The sequence below is a fragment of the Quercus robur genome, chromosome 5 (assembly GCF_932294415.1).
Source record: "Quercus robur chromosome 5, dhQueRobu3.1, whole genome shotgun sequence".
NCBI classification, from domain to species: domain Eukaryota; kingdom Viridiplantae; phylum Streptophyta; class Magnoliopsida; order Fagales; family Fagaceae; genus Quercus; species Quercus robur.
The window spans coordinates 78,956,755-78,974,761 of NC_065538.1; the positions used below are offsets into that span (position 1 = coordinate 78,956,755).

Genomic DNA, 18,007 nt, shown 5'->3' on the forward strand with positions numbered 1-18,007 from the left:
TTTTGCCGTTCTATGTTTGGTTTCAGAATTATATCGGGAAGAGTATTTGGATTGAGAAAGGAGGGTATAAATATTTAATTAAAAGAAATAAATCAGATTTAAAAATTAAAAAAAAATGTTGACGTGGAAAATTGTGGGAGCAGCAAAGGCTTCGGTTTTATATATATATATATTAGAATAGTATTCTTTTACTTTGGATATTAGATCAAGTATTCACTATTCAAAGTGCGTGAAATTCATTGGTCAAGACACAATTATTTCAAGCATACAATACAACACTTTATTGCACAACGCGTCAAAAAAAGAGGAAGAGTCTTTTTCTTTTCTTTTCTTTTTTTTCCTAGGAAATACTTATTAGTTATTACACAAATTATTTTACATATTGTTTTGAAGATTACATTTTTAGGCCGTGTAAAATATTTTGTATGCAATTAACACAACTCTTTCTTTTGTTTCCTTCCTTTTTTTTCTATTCCCATCTTCAACGGTTTGCCTAAACAATAAATTACGTGAAAAAAATTAAACCTACTGCATGGTCGTTACTAAATAAAATGTACTGTTTATTTAGGAATTTCTAGAACTGCAATGCTAAACTCTTGAATAGAAAACGTTTTCTATTCTTTTTTGTATTCAATTTTATATTTTATCAATTATAATATGCTATATGATGATGCACCCAAGAAAAACAGAGTTGATTGAAGAGACCACCAGGTTGTACCTGGTGGGAGAACCTTCGATGCTTAAGTTAGAATCAGTCTATATATTTTCTATATAGATAGTAGTTTTGTAGTTCGTTTTGACATACCTTAGCTAGTGAGACAAATTATCTCTTTTATATGTGACTTAGGTAGTTGTTGTACATAAATTAGGGTGATTATTACCCTAATTGTAAAGTTCTTTGTCTTGATGAGAGTTTAAGACTTTTGATGGTTGTTATTAAACGTGTTGAGCAGTTACTCATTTGTCTTTGATGGCTTACTAATGATACAATGATCGTTTATTAAGATGGATGACCTTAATAGTTTTTATGGACTCATCACTATATATACATACTGATGTAAAACAGACAGTTAATGCCTTCCTAGAACGATAAGGGCACTTGAAGTCACAAAGTAAGATCAAGGGGGGTGCCAGTAGAGGCCATTGGGGCAATAGTGTTGAAATTGCATGAAATTTGGTAGGTTGAAGGAAGACAGGATTCTAATCCAGATTTGATGTACCTCGAGCGTCTCCTAAATTTAGGCAAATTCCTTCATTAAGGCCTCGAAAAAAGGTTTTTGCTATTTATAGTAATATTTGTTTTTCCTTAATAATTTTTAGTTTAAAAGTTAGAATAAGGTCTTGTCTATTTTAGGACGCCTCTTAGAGATAGTATTTTCAATTTTTGTAAATATCTCAATTTTGTTATTTTTAGCAAAAATCAATATTTTGCCACCTAATTACATGATTAGTGCGAATTAGGGTTTCTGGGTGTTGCCCTAACCACCATAGGGTTTCTTTTATTATTTAAGTATATTGCAGCCTCAAGGCAATTTAGTTTTTCAAAGTTATAAAACTACAAACTTTGTCTATTTCTTCTTGTGGATTCAAGAAGCTCTCGTGAATTCAAGAAACCCTCATGGATTTGAGATTATTTTTAAAAGCAAACGTGTTTTTTTTTTTCCTAAAAATAGACATTTTTTTTTTTTTTTTGATGCTTCCGCCTCCTGCATCAATTGGTATTAGAGCCTTGATTTTTTTTTTTTTTCTTTTTTCTTTTTCTGTTTTGATGGCTGATTGGCGCTACAGCAACCACCCCATCAATGACAAAGTTGAAGAGCCAGTCCTTACTAGGGCTGAGTTCCAACAATTTCGTGAGAAGAACCAACAAGTAATGTGCGATCTACAGCAAGAAATTAAATTAAATCAACATAGACAAGCCTAAAAATGCTACTAAATTTCATGAAATTGAATTAAATCACTTTTATAGCTTACATCCCAAAATAGATTAACACCAACTCGGAAGGACAACAACAACATCAATAATATATCTTTTTCTTTTGATGCCGCTTTAACATTGCCAAGAAGCAAGATTTTTGTGAAATTATTTGCCAAAGTTTTTTTTTTAAAAAATGTTCGCTTTCTTCTTTACAAACGACGTTAATGACATTACAAAGTTTGAATTTTATTTTTTTTTTAAGAAAAAGAAAATCTTTTTGAAAAAAAAGGTTGGGTTTTGGTTATATCTGTTTTTACTCCGAGTCAAGAAATTCAGTTTTGAGTCAAGTCTAATTTTATAATCTCTACTTATTAAGAAAGTCATCTACAATTAACCCTAGCAATCAAATTCCCAAATCTTAAATAATTTTAGATGGGGAAATTTATTTTTCTAGAACTTAGATTGCATTTGGATAGCTTATTTTTTGTCAACTTATTTTACTATTTAACTTATTTTTGCTACTATTCATGGACTTTATTGCACTTTTTGATACTATTCATAAATCTTACTGTGCTATATCAGTTAATTTTTATTTTTATCTATAATATTTTCAGCAAAAAGTTCTTCGTTTCAGCAAAATAAGTGGAACCCAAACAGTCCCTTAAGAAAAAATCCCTTAAGGAAAATTAACGTATTATGACTTTTTTCCTTTCTTCTAATATACTCCAACTTGATAGAATAATTTTTCTTTTTCTTTTTTGAAATAAATTTAATAACACTATAGAAATTTTTTATCATAAACTATTCATACTATTAAACTCCAGCCATAACATAAGAACAAGTTCATCAAAAAACGGTTCACAGACGAATTTCTGTTGAAGTCTTAAAATGTTCTCTCCACAACACCACAGCTTTTCTGTTACTATTAGTTGCAATCTTTGAGCTTAGCAGCTCCATTGATGAACCGCTGGTCGACATGGGCGCAATATGTTCAGATCAACCAAATGAAACTGCCAACGCTAATTACCAATCCAATCTCACAGTCCTGTTGAATTCTTTATCCTCTAAAGCTTCCCAAAACTACAGCTTCTACAACGGTAGCTTTAATACTGGCATCTACGGCCTCTTCCTCTGCCGAGGTGATGTTTCTAACCAGACCTGCCAAAATTGTCTCCAATCTGCGATCCCAAGAATCAAGGATCATTGTGGATCTAAAAAAAGTGCTATCATATGGTACGATCGGTGCTTGATACGGTACTCTGATGTTAATTTCTTCGGAGTGGAATCGACGTCGCCATATATCAGCTGGTTCAATGAAAATAATAAGACTTCTGACATTTATAATCTTGACGCAATTTCTCAATTCTCCAAACTAATAGCTGTTGCCGCAAGAAACGATACTTTGTTCGCAACTGATGTTGATGGATCCAATTCCATAAATTCTTATGCGTTGGTACAGTGTACAAGAGATATTGATAATGCTTCATGCGGCCGGTGCTTAACCGACTTGATGGATATTTCCAAGAAATGTTGCCAATCCAAAATAGGGTGGCCTGTGTATGGCCCAGGTTGCTATATGAGGTATGAGAACTACTCTTTCACTGAGCCGACACCATCACCCCCTCCGCTACTGCAGCCGCTACCGTCACCGCAACCGTCACCGCCTCTGCTGCTGCCACCACTACCATCGCCACCCCAATCTATTCCTCCACTACCACCTCTAGAACCACAGCCACTGCCTAATAATGGTAAGATTGTTAGAAATATTTGGTTAAATATTTAAATCTATTATTTTTGTAACTTAAACTTCTAGAAAAATCGATAATTTAAAACAAATACCTAATTTTTTGGTATTTTCATAGAAATCCTCACCACCTCTTTCATATTTTGGGCTTATTGAATTTTGGGTTTACTTGGGTCAATGTGGACATCAACCCTCCCCGTTTGGTGCACACGCTTAGGACTGGTATTTAGTACAAAAACTAATGGAGGGCGTATTGGATTTGGCCCACTTGGGACAATCTGATTTGACAAAAAAATATATAATCCCATGATCATAGGAAATTATTAGATACTCCATTTTCTCACATGAAGGGTGAATTTATCATGAATATAATAAGTGTGATCGATTATTATGAGATGAGCAAATAATGAATAGATTACTTAGATCAAGAGATCCTTTTTCAATTTGTTTTAAAAAAATATATATATATTTTGATAGTTGGGGAAGGAGCAAGGAAGATTTAAACCTTAGTTGGGATTTTTTTTTTTTTTTTTTTTCCCTTATCATTTGAAGGAAAATTTTAGGCAAAAATCCAAAACTAACCCTCTAACTTTCAGCATTTTCCATTTTAGTCCTTTAACTTTCAGTTTTGTCATTTCAGTCCTCTAACTTTCAATTGTTGTCAATTCGGTTTTTTGTTAACCATCTGTTAGCTGTTTCCGTTAAATGAGCTTTTTCGTTTTTTTTTTTTTTTTTTTTTTTAATTTTCGGAATTAAAAGAAATTAAAAAAATTGATATAAAAAAATTTAGGCCGAGTTTGAGAGAGAGATTGAGTCCTGAAATCTTCTTCTTGGTTTAGAAATCTCAACATCTACGTTAGTCAATGGCTTGTGAAATCTCTATCAGTATCTTGCTTACAAGCTTTGATGTACAACATCTTCACAATTCCTACCTAATCATCCACAACCGCTTCTCCTCTAACAAACTGATATCCAACCATTACCTCTATACATACATATATACACCTGAAATCTTTACACCTTAGTGTCTCATCCATACAAACACTACACTAGAAGCTTTTTTTGACTAGGAAAATGGCTAGAGTCTCATCTCTGTTCACTTTTCTTGGTTGGGTTCTTCTCAAAGATCTCATTAATAGCAAGCATTTTCCCATTGCTCTTCTTGACCTTCTTCAGCTTCCTCAAAAAATACCAAAACTTGGACTTGGTGCAAACCTCGTTCATGGCCCAGAGCTTCATGCGGTAAATCTTAGGGTGCTCATCGGATTCAATGGGCAAAGCATGCCCAACAATTTGGTATTGGTGGAATGTAAAAGTAACCATTTCCGATAACAAGCTGAGATCTTTGAAGCCACTCTCTCTCTCTCTCTCTCTCTCTCTCTCTCTCTCTCTCTCTCTCTCTCTCTCTCTCTCTCTCTCTCTCTCTCTCTCTCTCTCTCTCTCTCTCTCTCTCTCTGTGTGTGTGTGTGTGTGTGTGTGTGTGTGTGTGTGTGTGTGTGTGTGTGTGTGTGAAAAAGCCTATATTCACTTTTCTTTTCCTTTTATTTCTTGGCTTAATTTCTTTTTCCAATTGAAGTTGCCATAAAGAAGTACCAATTTGATGCAAGAAACTTTAGGGCTATGAGAAACTTTTCACAATTTGTGTTTTGAATTCAAGTAAGAGGAATGATGTTGTTCCCCTTTTTTTTTTTTTTAATAAAATTTTTTTTAATTGATTTTAATTACAGTCGTTTTGCTCATTTAACGATGACAATTAACAGATGGTTAACAAAATACCGAATTGACAAATATTGAAATTTAGAGGACTGAAATGACAAAACTAAAACATAGAAAATTGAAATGAAAAAGGGTGAAAGTTAGAGGGTCACTTTTTTATTTTTGCCAAAATTTTAATATCTTGTCATATGGGTTAAGAGAACAATTATCCAATATTGTCTAGTGTTGTAGTGCTGAGTGCCAAAAACTTAAATATACTAACCCATGCATTAAAAACATAAAAATATACAATTCAATAGTTAGATTTAAGAATATATAATCATGTTAATTTTTTTATTGAGAGTTTTAGCCTTCAGCTACAACCAAGTTTGTAGCCAAACTTTGTCATTTCATAAGGATATAGTTTGGCAACAAACTTAATTGTATCCTTCGGCTACAACTTTATTTAATATTTTTTTTATTGAATATCAATTTTGACAAATTCATCATTGGATTACATTTTCCTTTTTATATTCTCCATACTTGCAAAATTTTCGGAAGATTAAAATTTGATAGCTATTTCATCAATCAAATATTTAAATTTCAAGTTTTTGTAGTTTAAAATTATAAATAAATAGTAAATTACATCCAATTGACATGAAATTTTACTTTTGTTTTAAAAACATAAAATATTTATAATTTAGAAATTAGATTTTAAAAATATATAGTCATGTTAATTTTTTTAGTGGGGCTTGTAGCGTTCGGCTACAACCAAATTTTTACTATGATTTGGAGAAAATATTATATGCTTTGAATTTCAAATAGCAAACTGAAATTTGGTTCATAGGTTTAGCTTGGTTCGTGTTAATAATAGATTTACACTTGGTATTAACATACCTATCATGATTACAAATTTAAAATTTGGGTTTGCATCCAACATAAATGGTGTAAAGTACTAGTATTTAGAGAAGTGTTACGTCCACAATATTTTCACAAGAAATCATAGGTGGTTAGTTATTATTAGTTATAATTTGAATCTATCACTAAAATTATTTTTTTATTCCACCAATAACAACCTATAACAATCTGCCATTTAGGATTTGTTATGAAAATGTTGTAGACATAGCATTTCTTTATATGAACAATGCATTTCCGGTCAATTCGGCTAATATCAGCCTAAATGACAACAATGATCATAAGGGTTGCTAATAGATTTGAATTGGCTTATCTGTGACAGTTTGGGCAACTATGTCCTTGCATTTATTGATATATCAATAATTTGTGGTCTTAAGTTATTTTAAGCAAGCTTAGGATATATTATATAATGAGAAACAGGAGACGGAGGAAAGAAGATAACAAAGACGATAATCATTACTATATCAACAATTGCATCAATTACAGTAGTTGCAGCTCTCTTGGGTCTCTGGTATTATTCATTCTCACTCAAGAGGAAACGAGAAGGTAGATTTAGTTTAGTCAATTTATTATAAATTATGAACTTTTTTTTATAACTTCTATTAAGACTTGTGTTTTCAGACAGCTATTAATTTAAAAAAAATCTAATTCGTTACTCAGAGAGGATCAATAGACAAGAAATTCCATTTTATATGCATGCAACGGAAGATAAAGAGAGTGGAGAAATGCATTACTTCAATTTTAATACCATATTGATTGCTACAAACAATTTCTCTGATGATAATAAGCTTGGAGAAGGTGGTTTCGGCCCAGTTTACAAGGTTAAAAGAAATTAATCTTTTTGTGCAAATGCATTTCTTGATATTATTAGAACATTTGCATTTAAAATTAATATATAGCAACAGTTAGTATCACTGACAACTAAAAGATTATATCATTTGATTCTGAAATTGAAATTGAATTATCAAAGAATCTTTAGTATTGTAACATGTAGCAAAGTATGTCTACTAATAACGTGTGATAAGTTTCCATTGATAAAGGATGTTTAAAATGCTCACAGGGAAAGTTGATTAATGGAAAGGAAATAGCAGTTAAAAGGCTTTCAATGAAATCTAAACAAGGTCTCGAAGAGTGTAAGAATGAAGTGATTTTAATTGCAAAACTACAACACAAAAATCTTGTAAGGCTCTTGGGATGCTGCTCAGAAAGAGATGAACAACTTCTAGTCTACGAATACATGGCTAACACTAGTTTGGATGCCTTCTTGTTTGGTATGTTGTCCCTATCTCTCACACGCACCCCTTGACTCACATTAACACACTAACATTTGATTTAGCACCATTAATCATAGGCCAAATTTATGGCAAAAATTTCCTATATGTGAGAATCAACGTCTTTAATATTACAATGCAGATCCAAACAAATGCAAGGAACTAGATTGGGCAAAACGCACAAACATTGTCAACGGGATTGCTAAGGGCCTTCAATATCTACACGAGGACTCTCGGCTCAAAATTATCCATAGGGATATGAAAGCGAGTAATGTACTGCTAGATGATGATTTGAACCCAAAAATTTCAGATTTTGGCATAGCTAGAAATTTTAAGAGCAATCAAATAGAAGACAACACTATTAGAATTGTGGGCACATAGTAAGCAATCCCTTCACTGCATTCTGTATTTTCATTCCATTAATCACTAGTGATGCTGCTTTCTAAGGAAAAATTGTTTACACATGATCAAACTAAGTATGGTCCCCTTGCATACATGTTTTGGGAGAGTTGTGAGTCATTCCATCTGCACCTCGTTGTTTTTCAAATAATTTTTCAGCACACATTAAATTTAGCAATAAAATCAAGTGGAGAACTCCACAATTTCAATGGTTATTTAGAAAAGAACCGTAAGAATATGGAATTGCAAAGTAAGAAAGCCCACTTTCCGTAAGTCATGGTAATGCCAATGTAACTTAATCCTCTTAATGATACTACATTACATTTACGACAATTCTGTCTTCATTTTCTTTTACTGTAATTGAAGTTGTACTGTATCCTAATACATATTTTTTCCCCCAATAGTGGATATATGGCGCCAGAGTATGCATTGGAGGGACTATTTTCAATAAAGTCTGATGTCTATAGCTTTGGAATTTTAAGGCTAGAAATTGCAAGTGGAAAAAAGAATAGCCATGGCTTCTATCATCTAGAACGTGCACAAAGCTTTTTGTCATATGTATGTCTCTCTTATCTATATCTTGAGCTCATATAAAGTTTTTGCTTAATATTGTGAACTAAAAAAAGTTAGCAATAGGTATGGCAACTATGGAACGAAGGAAAAGGAATGGAATTGATAGATCAGACCATAGTTGATACATGCCCTATAAGTGAGGTCCTGAGATTGATCCATATCGCATTGTTATGTGTTCAAGAAGATCCAAATGATAGACCTACCATGTCAAGGGGCATACTCATGCTTGCCGGCAAATCTATACATCTTCCTCAACCATCAGCACCTCCAATTTCTGTAGGAAGGCTAATGATATGTGATCAATTTTCAACAATTGGCACCTGAACAGGATCTGTCAAATCTTAACACTCTGTAGCAAGTACTTCTGGCTGGTGAAGAGATTAATTGGAGCATGCAATTCATGTTGTAGTGAGGTTTGGAACAACAGCACTTGAACAAACACACTTTTTATTTTTGTATTTATTCTTACCATCTATATATATTTGCATATGTACTGAAATTATATTGAACTAGTAAGTTGCCCATGCTATGTAAGAATAATTTTATGATATTTTATATAAGATGATTTTGGAGAATGTTTTACATATATTATAAAGAAAAATAAACTTGACAGCTCACTTAGTATGTAAAACACTTGTGAATGTTTAGACCCCCAGTTACAAAATTTCCAAAGCAAGCTTATATTCAAACAATATATGTGTGAAATAAAAAATATAAGCAATACCTAAATATGCAAACTACTCAATGCCATATTTTAATCACAACTCAGCAGTAATTAAAAGCAAAGAGTAAGGGATAGAAAGAAGCAAATATAAGATAACACCAGCACATGTTATCAAAGAGGAAACCGAAGAACTCGGCGAAAAAGCTCTCTGCTGCCCTCCAAGCGATAAAATGATCCACTAGAAAATCAGTTGGAATACATGAATAGCAATAGACCCTCTAAGCCTAATCTACTCAATGCACCTAAGCCCTCCAAGCTTCTTGCTCCAACAGGGTTACGCCTAACCTTGTCTTCTCTAGCTTACCGAATCCCACAATCAGTCCATTGCATCAACCAATATGAATTGGTTCTCTCTTGAACTTCTTCCCAAACACCAAGAACCTTCTCACTACTATGAATTTGGCGAGGTAAGGATTTGGCTTAAGATCCTCTCGTGGGTATGACAATGGAGAGGGTGAAAATAGAAGAATTTGGAGAACCAAATGTATAAGATTGTAGATGAATCGATCTTGTTGTTCTCGAGGGTTTATCTCTCAAAATTTTCTCTAAAAGCTCTCTACATTTCATGGGTATAAGGGTATTTATAGTAGGGTATGAGATGGAATGTGAAAAGACATTTTTCAGCAAAACAGGGTGCACTGGTGAGTCACTCGAGACTAGGATGAGTGGTGAGTTCCAGTCACCAAATAACAGAATGGCCATATTGTACTTTTTGTCTTGTAGTGATCCTGCTGTCCTGACCTTTCAACTTCTTGCATGCTCCACACATGTGCCACATTTTGGCGAGTCACAACTCACGAGTCAGTCGCGAGATCCAATCGCGAATTGCCTCTTGATGCACACACTTGATCAATTCTTCACACTCTCTCACACACAACCTTTACATTATTTCACCTAAATATAGGGTTTCTAAATGTTAAATTACAAGCAAATTTGACACGAAATAAAGCCAACACATAGTTGAATAAAGGCGTAAATGCACTTTTAGTCCCTACATTTTTCACTTTTTCCATTTTGGTCCATACATTTTATTTTTACCACTTTTAGTCCCTAAACCAATTAATGCCTGACATTTAGGTCCTTTCCATCACTTAACCAAAGGCAAAAGTTGACGTGGCAAACAAAGTGCACTGTTGACATAGTAAATGCTGACGTGTCCATTAAAATAATATTAAAAATGCTACATCAGCATCCACATTAGCATCTAACCTTAAAAAATAAATTTATCAATTTTAATAATTATAAAAAACAAAAAAAATTGTGGAACTTAGATCTGTAAGGACTAACCCAGAATCCCAAGACGACGACCCGTCTTCCTTTTCCTTCCCAGAAATCGTCCTCTTTCGTTCCTCCCCATCCTCTTCCTCCTCCTCCGACTTGCCCAAAACCCACCCCGACCCGAACAGCTCCATGTCATCAGCTCGAAGCCCTCACATCTCCTCCTAATTCTACACCTTCAACCCGAAATCCCATTCCTTCATGATCTACTGCGTCCTCGAGCACCGCCTAGCCACGCCGATGGAGATCCGCACCACCACTTCATGCGCCGTCCTGAAGTCGTGGCGCGCCATCTGGAAAGACCGCAACGAGGACACCACGTACCTCACTGCGTGAATTTACAATAAAATGTTGCAAAGTTGTCACTGTGACAGATTCAGTGTTTACGCATGATAAATTATGTGTTAAATTGAATACAGTGAATTAGGATGCTAGGAGTAGTTCTTATGAATTCTAAGACACATATGATTCTAATGGAAGTGGTCTCACAGCCATTGGATCAATATAAAAATAATGGTTTAATTTCTAGGTTGCATGAAATTTTGTCAGGACAAATTTGAACATTTTGTCTCGTATGATTTTTAATAAATCATGGTTTTATGATTTGGCTCTAAAAATGATGGAATTTACTAGACATCTAGAGGTATGGCTCTGTAAAATTGCATGAAGATTGGATGTGTTTAGATAACCAATTTGTATTTTACAAATGAGGCATATGTTGCTAAAATGAGTAGTAAACATCAAATGATAACTCTGATTTTGAGGATTTAATTCTAAAGTTAGGGTGAATGTTTTGAGCTATAATTTAATATGTCTATCTTTGGTATGTCTGGATTATAGATAAATTTGTATAACTTGGTTCAAGGTTTAGTACTCAATGGAGGGGTTCTAAATCATTCTACTGCTTTTTTCATGTTGCTGTCTTGTTCAACGTGTTGTATGTGGCCATGTAAATGTATATGGTTACGTGATCATGCTTAAAGGATTTTATGTTTATGCATGCATTATTGCCCTAATTTCAAGCACATCTTGAAATCAAGTTGGCTCCTTTGGAGATATGATATAAATATAAGAATGATGACTTTTCTTTAGTTTGGTACATCATTTGTTGATGTGTGTATAATATGTATGTGGGAACCTCATTGAGGTGGGATTAGGATTTCCTTCATTTTAATATACAGGTTTTGAGATGAATGTGTAAGTTTATAATAAGGAATAATTAATAGTAATAAGTTTTTATATTTGGTTTAGGTGTTACCAGCCCCAGGTCTGAGCCCTTTCAACTTTAGGCTCGCGGTTTCTCTGCTTTCAGGTAAGGGATAAGTTATATGAGCATTTAAAGTATACTATGCATTAAAAGTATATTATGCATTAAAAGGTTTTTTATTAGAGATATGACATATAATCATGTTTCAGCCAAAGATATATTCGTGAGTTCTCGAAACCTTATGTATATAATTTAAGTATATTGATGCTATTACTAATTCCACGAACATGATGTTTAAAGAAAACAATGGAAATGCTTTGATTATGAAATGTTATGCAAACTATGAATTTTAGTATGATGTATAAATATGAAATTTTTTTGGATTATGTCTTTTGGTGATCTGAACTCAGCCATTAGGGGTTAAATTACTAGTTTTCTATGGAAAATGTTATTTGATTGGCCATTAAAAGTGGGACTGGCTCTGCTATACCCGCCCTTATTGGTTACGGCCAACTTGTGGAGGATTCCAACCAACCCCCATGGTTGAAGATATGTATTATGATGTGATCCCGGGAATCCCTGGCATTGTGGGGAATGCTGGATGCCTAGCACAGTGGTGCTAGAAGCCTCCCAAATAAGTACAGACTTATCAGATATGGAATAACCAATATGTTATGAATAGCTATATTATTTTATTGATCAAGAGAGAATGATTTTATTTAAATGCATGATGAAAAGTTATAAGCTCTCATGAAAAGAAGAGATTTCTAATGAAAAGATAAGCTGCTCTTTAAAGATAAGAGTTTCTGAAGTTCTGTTGTGCTTTAAAGATAAAGAATCTGATGAAAAGGTTTTAGTGTTCTATAAAGATAAAACTTCTAATGAAAGTACAAGTTTATGTTAAAAAGTTATTAGATATTTATTCTTTATGAAATGTTAAGTTTTATGACTACGAAATTTATAATATTTTACGAGAAGAAGTTTATGAAGAAAAGTTTTGTTATTCTTTAAGATGTTTCTAGTTTAAGACAAAGTTACCAATTATCTTATTTAAGTTAAAATTATTATTTTGTAATGAGAATATATATATATATATATATATGTGTGTGTGTGTGTGTGTGTGTGTGTGTATGTATATAATTTTAAATAATCAATATCATATTTGGTGTCTTTGTAAGAAATGAAGAAGTTCAATGGTCAACCCTATACGAGAAGAGGTGAGTTAGAGGTGTATTGTCGATAGCACGGGTTATGAGTTCCTAAGGCACGTTCAGCTGAGTTACTTAGAGATGAATTTGCCAACATACTTGCTCGTCTTGAACAAGAGAACAATCAAATGCAAAGGTAACTAGACCATTTTCACGCAATCCAAAAAGTTATGAAGAATCTAAAGGGGAAGGCACAAGAGCAGCCATCAAGTCTATTAATGAAATTATTGCGTTAGATGATTTAAGAGATATCTCAGACTTCTTAGATTCAAACAATGATGATTTCCAAAAATTTTTACCTACGAACATTAGACGTTGTTGTTAATGTCTACACATTCTGTGCAATACAAAATGTTAGTGTTAATGTTTGACAAATGATGATTATGTACGTTCAACTTTTGCAACTCTAAAGATTAATTATTCATTAGTTTTGGCTAAGTTTATATGAAATCAGTTTCACTTGTTTTCCCTGTTGTTCTTTGCTGCTACATATGATTCTTGTGCTCTAGTTGGACAATGTCCTCTGCTTTGTAATGTAAGAAAAACGGAAGTGAAATGCCTCCAGTTAGATATGTTAATGTTTCCAACATTTTGTCTGTGTAACTTGAAATGTTACACACATAACACTCATCACCCAAATTAGATTTATTGCACATTACTTGTAGGAAAATTTAATAGATTCAATACATACAGACTCATTCAAACAACACAGACCAACCACACATATGATTCAATAATACGAATAATTCATTCATATGAGTTGTTTGAGTCGCTGTATCATATATACGTATCCGTGTATCTTAGTTTTACTAGTACTACTTTATATAGATACATTACATACAGACTCATCCAACCAAACTAACCACCCACTCACTGAAAATCCATATGGCTCACACAAGGTCATCATTACGACAATATTTGGCTAACTTAGAAATAGGGCAAATGCCTAAAAGCCTGGTAAGCCTCTAAAATGTTTCATTCAAGTTATTGGTTTATTGTGGCATTACTCCAAAGCTCCCTAATGTTGCAATTGTGATGATCGAAAGCCATTGATATAAACCTTGGAAGCATAGTTGCACTCATGTAATTTTACATTGATATTGAGAAAATGTAACTACATCTTGTACCCGCAAAGACTCGCTAAAAAGTTTATAAGGGAATATGGAGATAAAACTCTCCAGTGTTGCTACACTCACTGCTCGTAATAGTAGCATTTGGCAAATGAGGTTGGAGAAGGCTAGCATAGCTCGACATTGTTTAGCCAAGTCATGTTCACAGTTCTGCATGTGTTGCTCAACAGCTCAGCACTGTTGAACCCTGTTCAGTCATATCATTCATACTCACGTGAATACACAGATATGCAACCTTTTGTAATGCATTGTTTTCAATTATGCAGAGGATCCCTCAAAAGTGTAAGCAAAATATTGGGGGTGAGCTATCCACCATTACTACATTGATGTTCACAGTTTTGCATGTGATGCTCAATAGCTCGACACTGTTGAACCCTGACCACAAGTACCCATCCCCACTCACGTGAATACACAGATGTGCAACCCTTTGCAATGCACCATTTTCAAGGAGGCAGAGCATCCCTGAATTGGTTCATTATAATTTTGGGGGTGAGCTGTCCACCATTGCTATACTGATATTCGCAGTGTTGTATGTGCTACTCAACAGTTTCGCACTGTTGAACCCTGTCCAGTCATATCACCTACATGCATGTCAATACAGTGATATGCATCCTTTTGCAATGCACTGTTTTCAAGGATGCAGAGCATCCCTGAAAAGTTTATGATACATTTAACACAGTTTTGCACTGTCTCGTCAAGTTATGTTAGATGAAGCACATGAATGCTGAATAGTCTTCAACAAGACATACCAAACTGGTTAGAGAAAAGTCTTAAAACCACATCCATCAGATATAAACCATACCACTAAATATAAGCATAAACATCACTAGTTTAAAATTTTAACAGGTTATCCTAGTACGAACTCTAATGGTCAACCACGTGAAATATTGGGACACTAAGCACAACAGGCTTCCTCTCGATCACCTCGAAGACATAGACATCTTCTTCTTCTAAATTATTGTCTTTCGAAAATGCAACTCATCTTTTCTCGAATCTCATTGCTGAATAAGTTTTGATGGGGGGTAATAGCACAAGACATTGAAGTGTGACAAATTGCTTTCCAATAATATACTTGGTAGAAAATTCAACAGATACATACTACACAAGAAGGAGAAACAACTAAGCATTAAAGCATATATGTTTCAAGGCCATATTTAAGAGAACATCATGATCACATTCTGTATAAAGGCTCACCATATTATGCGGTTGCGAGATACCCATGAAAGAAGGATTTTTAGACTTGATCTTTTTGGCTGCTTGGATTGCTCTCTCTCTTCCTCTGGACATGCTAGAAAATATTTTCGTAACAAACTTTTCTCTAACATCATGTTTTGTGGGCAAATCATCTGAAGGAGATATGATTATATCATCTTCATCTAAGTCTATTATTTCTACTTGATGATCTTCCGATTTACAGTTCTTGTTGGGTGGATATTGAATCCCAGTGGTAGTCTTATCAAATATAAGAACATGGAAGCTTGAATATCCTTCATAGTTGAAGACTAAAAAATAACCATTATAGATAGAATGGTATTCAACAAAATCCTAACAACCAAGTTTCTAGACCAAATGTTGTTATCAGCTTTCTTCAATCCCATTTGCCAAATACCACCATAGGGAGCAATGAGTGTAGCTACGGCGGATAGCTCAGCACTACTGTTGAACCCTGACCACAAGTACCCATCCACACTCACGTGAATACATATAGCATCTCTGAAAAGTTTATGCATTAATTTTGGGAGTAAGCTGTCCACTATTGCTACACTGATTTTCGCAGTGCTGCATGTGCTGCTCAACAACTTTGCACTGTTGAACCCTGTCCAGTCATATCACCTACACGCACGTCAATACACAGTATGCATCATTTTGCAATGCATCGCTTTCAAGGATGCAGAGCATCCTTGAAAAGTTAATGATACATTTAACACAGCTTGGCACTGTCTCGTCAAATCATGTCAGATAAAGTACAGGAATGCTGATTAGTCTTCATGTGAACCATGTCCAGTCATATCACCTACACGCACGTCAATACACAAATATGCATCCTTTTGCAATGCACCGTTTTCAAGGATGTAGAGCATCCCTGAAAAGTTTATGATACATTTAACACAGCTCGACAATGTCTCGTCAAGTCATGCCAGATGAAGCATAAGAATGCTGAATAGTCTTCACGTGAATAAATACACACCTCCTTTGCAATACACATCACTAGCCCGCTGTTGTAGCACAAGCTATAGCCATATCAAACAGCTGCCTCAGCGAACCACATGCACCAACAAGCGTCATTGTATAGCCAAGTCATGTTCGCAGTTTTGCATGTGCTTCTCAACACCTCACTGAATAATACACTATCGAGTCATATCATTTTTATTCACGTGAATACTTACCCTTACATATAGTCACATCCACGTGAATACTTGCCCTTGCAAAACATCTACATATACCGAAGTCCCATTTACATCTATCCTTGCAAACATCTACACATATCGATCAAAAGTCACATTTTCAAATGTCAATGCGCAATTGGATGCTACCTCATTTTCCAGATAACTATAGGAGGGAGAGAGATTCTTATGAAAGGGAATACTATGCCGGACTGCGGCGAGAGTGGGACTTTCATGTGAACAAGTCCAACGCTTTGCACGATGATCTCGTGCGACTCAGAGCACCTCTTGTCAACTGTATCTCGCTTACACTGCCACTGCGAAACATGCACCAATATGAACGTGAAGTGACCAAAAAAAAAAAAAAAAAAAGGAACAATCTGATGATACTCTGTAGGTCCAAGTATCATATGCTACAGCTGGCGGAAGAGCTAGCCACTGCAACAAACAGACAACTCACTCCGGTAGAATGTAAAAATGTCATTAACTACGAGGACTACCTGTCAGAGTGAATGCCTATGTGGTATGTGTGTTATGTCTAGGGTTAAGTTAATAATGTTAGTAGCGTTAGTGTTCAATATGTAATGCATGCATATTGGTGACATCGTGTAAGTTATTTTAAGTTTTCTGTGTTATGTTGTAAGTGCTTATTGAAAAACATCATGTGTGAGAATATTTAACTTTTATGCGTTATGTGGGAATAATCTAGATTACGAATAACGTGTTTGCTCCTCACAATCAATAATAAGGTTTACATAGTACAAATGCAACAACAGTGACACACACACGTTTAAAACATAATTAAGCAAAATAGTTCTCTAACAAAGTCTAATTACACCACAACACAATTACTCTTCATCTGACATCTCCACGTCTGACTGATAAATGGGATTAGCAAGAAGTGATTGCATGAATTGTGCGTGCTCATACCACCCATCCTCCACTGACTCTCGAATCTCAACTTGGGTCCGATATCAATTAAGACGTATCTTCATTCGATTATTTTCTTCTCTTATGTGGTTCAATGCTTTACAAAGTTCGTCGATGTCTCTGGGCATCTGCAATGCGAGTCGCCGAGGCACTAGCAACTTAAAACCAACCAACTTATCATAAAACATTTGCTGTTCACGAAATAACCAAGCCCACTCCTGTCTCATGGTTTGTGAACATAAGCACTATTTCGCAAATTCGGATTGATTGGATAGTTGAACTCATCTTTTAATACCCAACAACGACCCATAGCAGTGAACACATCGTGAGGCCTATAGAGTTGTGGGTTGCCAAAACCAGACATTAATGTTGAATACAATAATGACAAATGATCAAGTTAACAGTGTGTATCAACTGTTGGTAAATAATGTAATGTTGCATAATATGGTACATGACAAAGACATTCATAAATATATGTACTATTACATGCTAAAAATGAAATACTAACACTAACATTTGACCATATACATTAGACGTTGTTGTTAATGTCTACACGTTGTGTGTAATACAAAATGTTGTTATTAATGTTTGACCAATGATGATTATGTACACGCTCCTATATGATTATGAC

The 18,007-nt window shown here is 34.4% G+C and overlaps 2 protein-coding genes across 2 annotated transcripts; both read left to right on the top strand.

The window, feature by feature from the left end:
* The first annotated feature begins 2,894 nt into the window (after positions 1-2,894).
* On the top strand, positions 2,895-3,701 carry LOC126728771 (cysteine-rich repeat secretory protein 38-like). Its single transcript, XM_050434556.1, has one exon. The coding sequence runs from the start codon at positions 2,895-2,897 to the stop codon at positions 3,699-3,701; it is 807 nt and encodes a 268-aa protein (XP_050290513.1).
* A 3,296-nt stretch (positions 3,702-6,997) lies between these two features.
* Positions 6,998-8,839, top strand: LOC126728772 (cysteine-rich receptor-like protein kinase 10). The gene is made up of 5 exons (XM_050434557.1): positions 6,998-7,093; positions 7,333-7,543; positions 7,686-7,923; positions 8,347-8,500; positions 8,579-8,839. The coding sequence occupies exons 1-5, from the start codon at positions 6,998-7,000 to the stop codon at positions 8,837-8,839; spliced, it is 960 nt and encodes a 319-aa protein (XP_050290514.1).
* Positions 8,840-18,007: the final 9,168 nt, after the last annotated feature.

Excerpts from the sequence above, each read along its gene's own strand:
- LOC126728772 (XM_050434557.1), top strand. The coding sequence starts at position 6,998 with ATGCATTACTTCAATTTTAATACCATATTGATTGCTACAAACAATTTC. Across the intron at positions 7,924-8,346 it reads ATTAGAATTGTGGGCACATA|TGGATATATGGCGCCAGAGT; the intron begins GTAAGCAATCCC and ends TTCCCCCAATAG. Across the intron at positions 8,501-8,578 it reads CACAAAGCTTTTTGTCATAT|GTATGGCAACTATGGAACGA; the intron begins GTATGTCTCTCT and ends AGTTAGCAATAG.
- LOC126728771 (XM_050434556.1), top strand. The coding sequence starts at position 2,895 with ATGGGCGCAATATGTTCAGATCAACCAAATGAAACTGCCAACGCTAAT.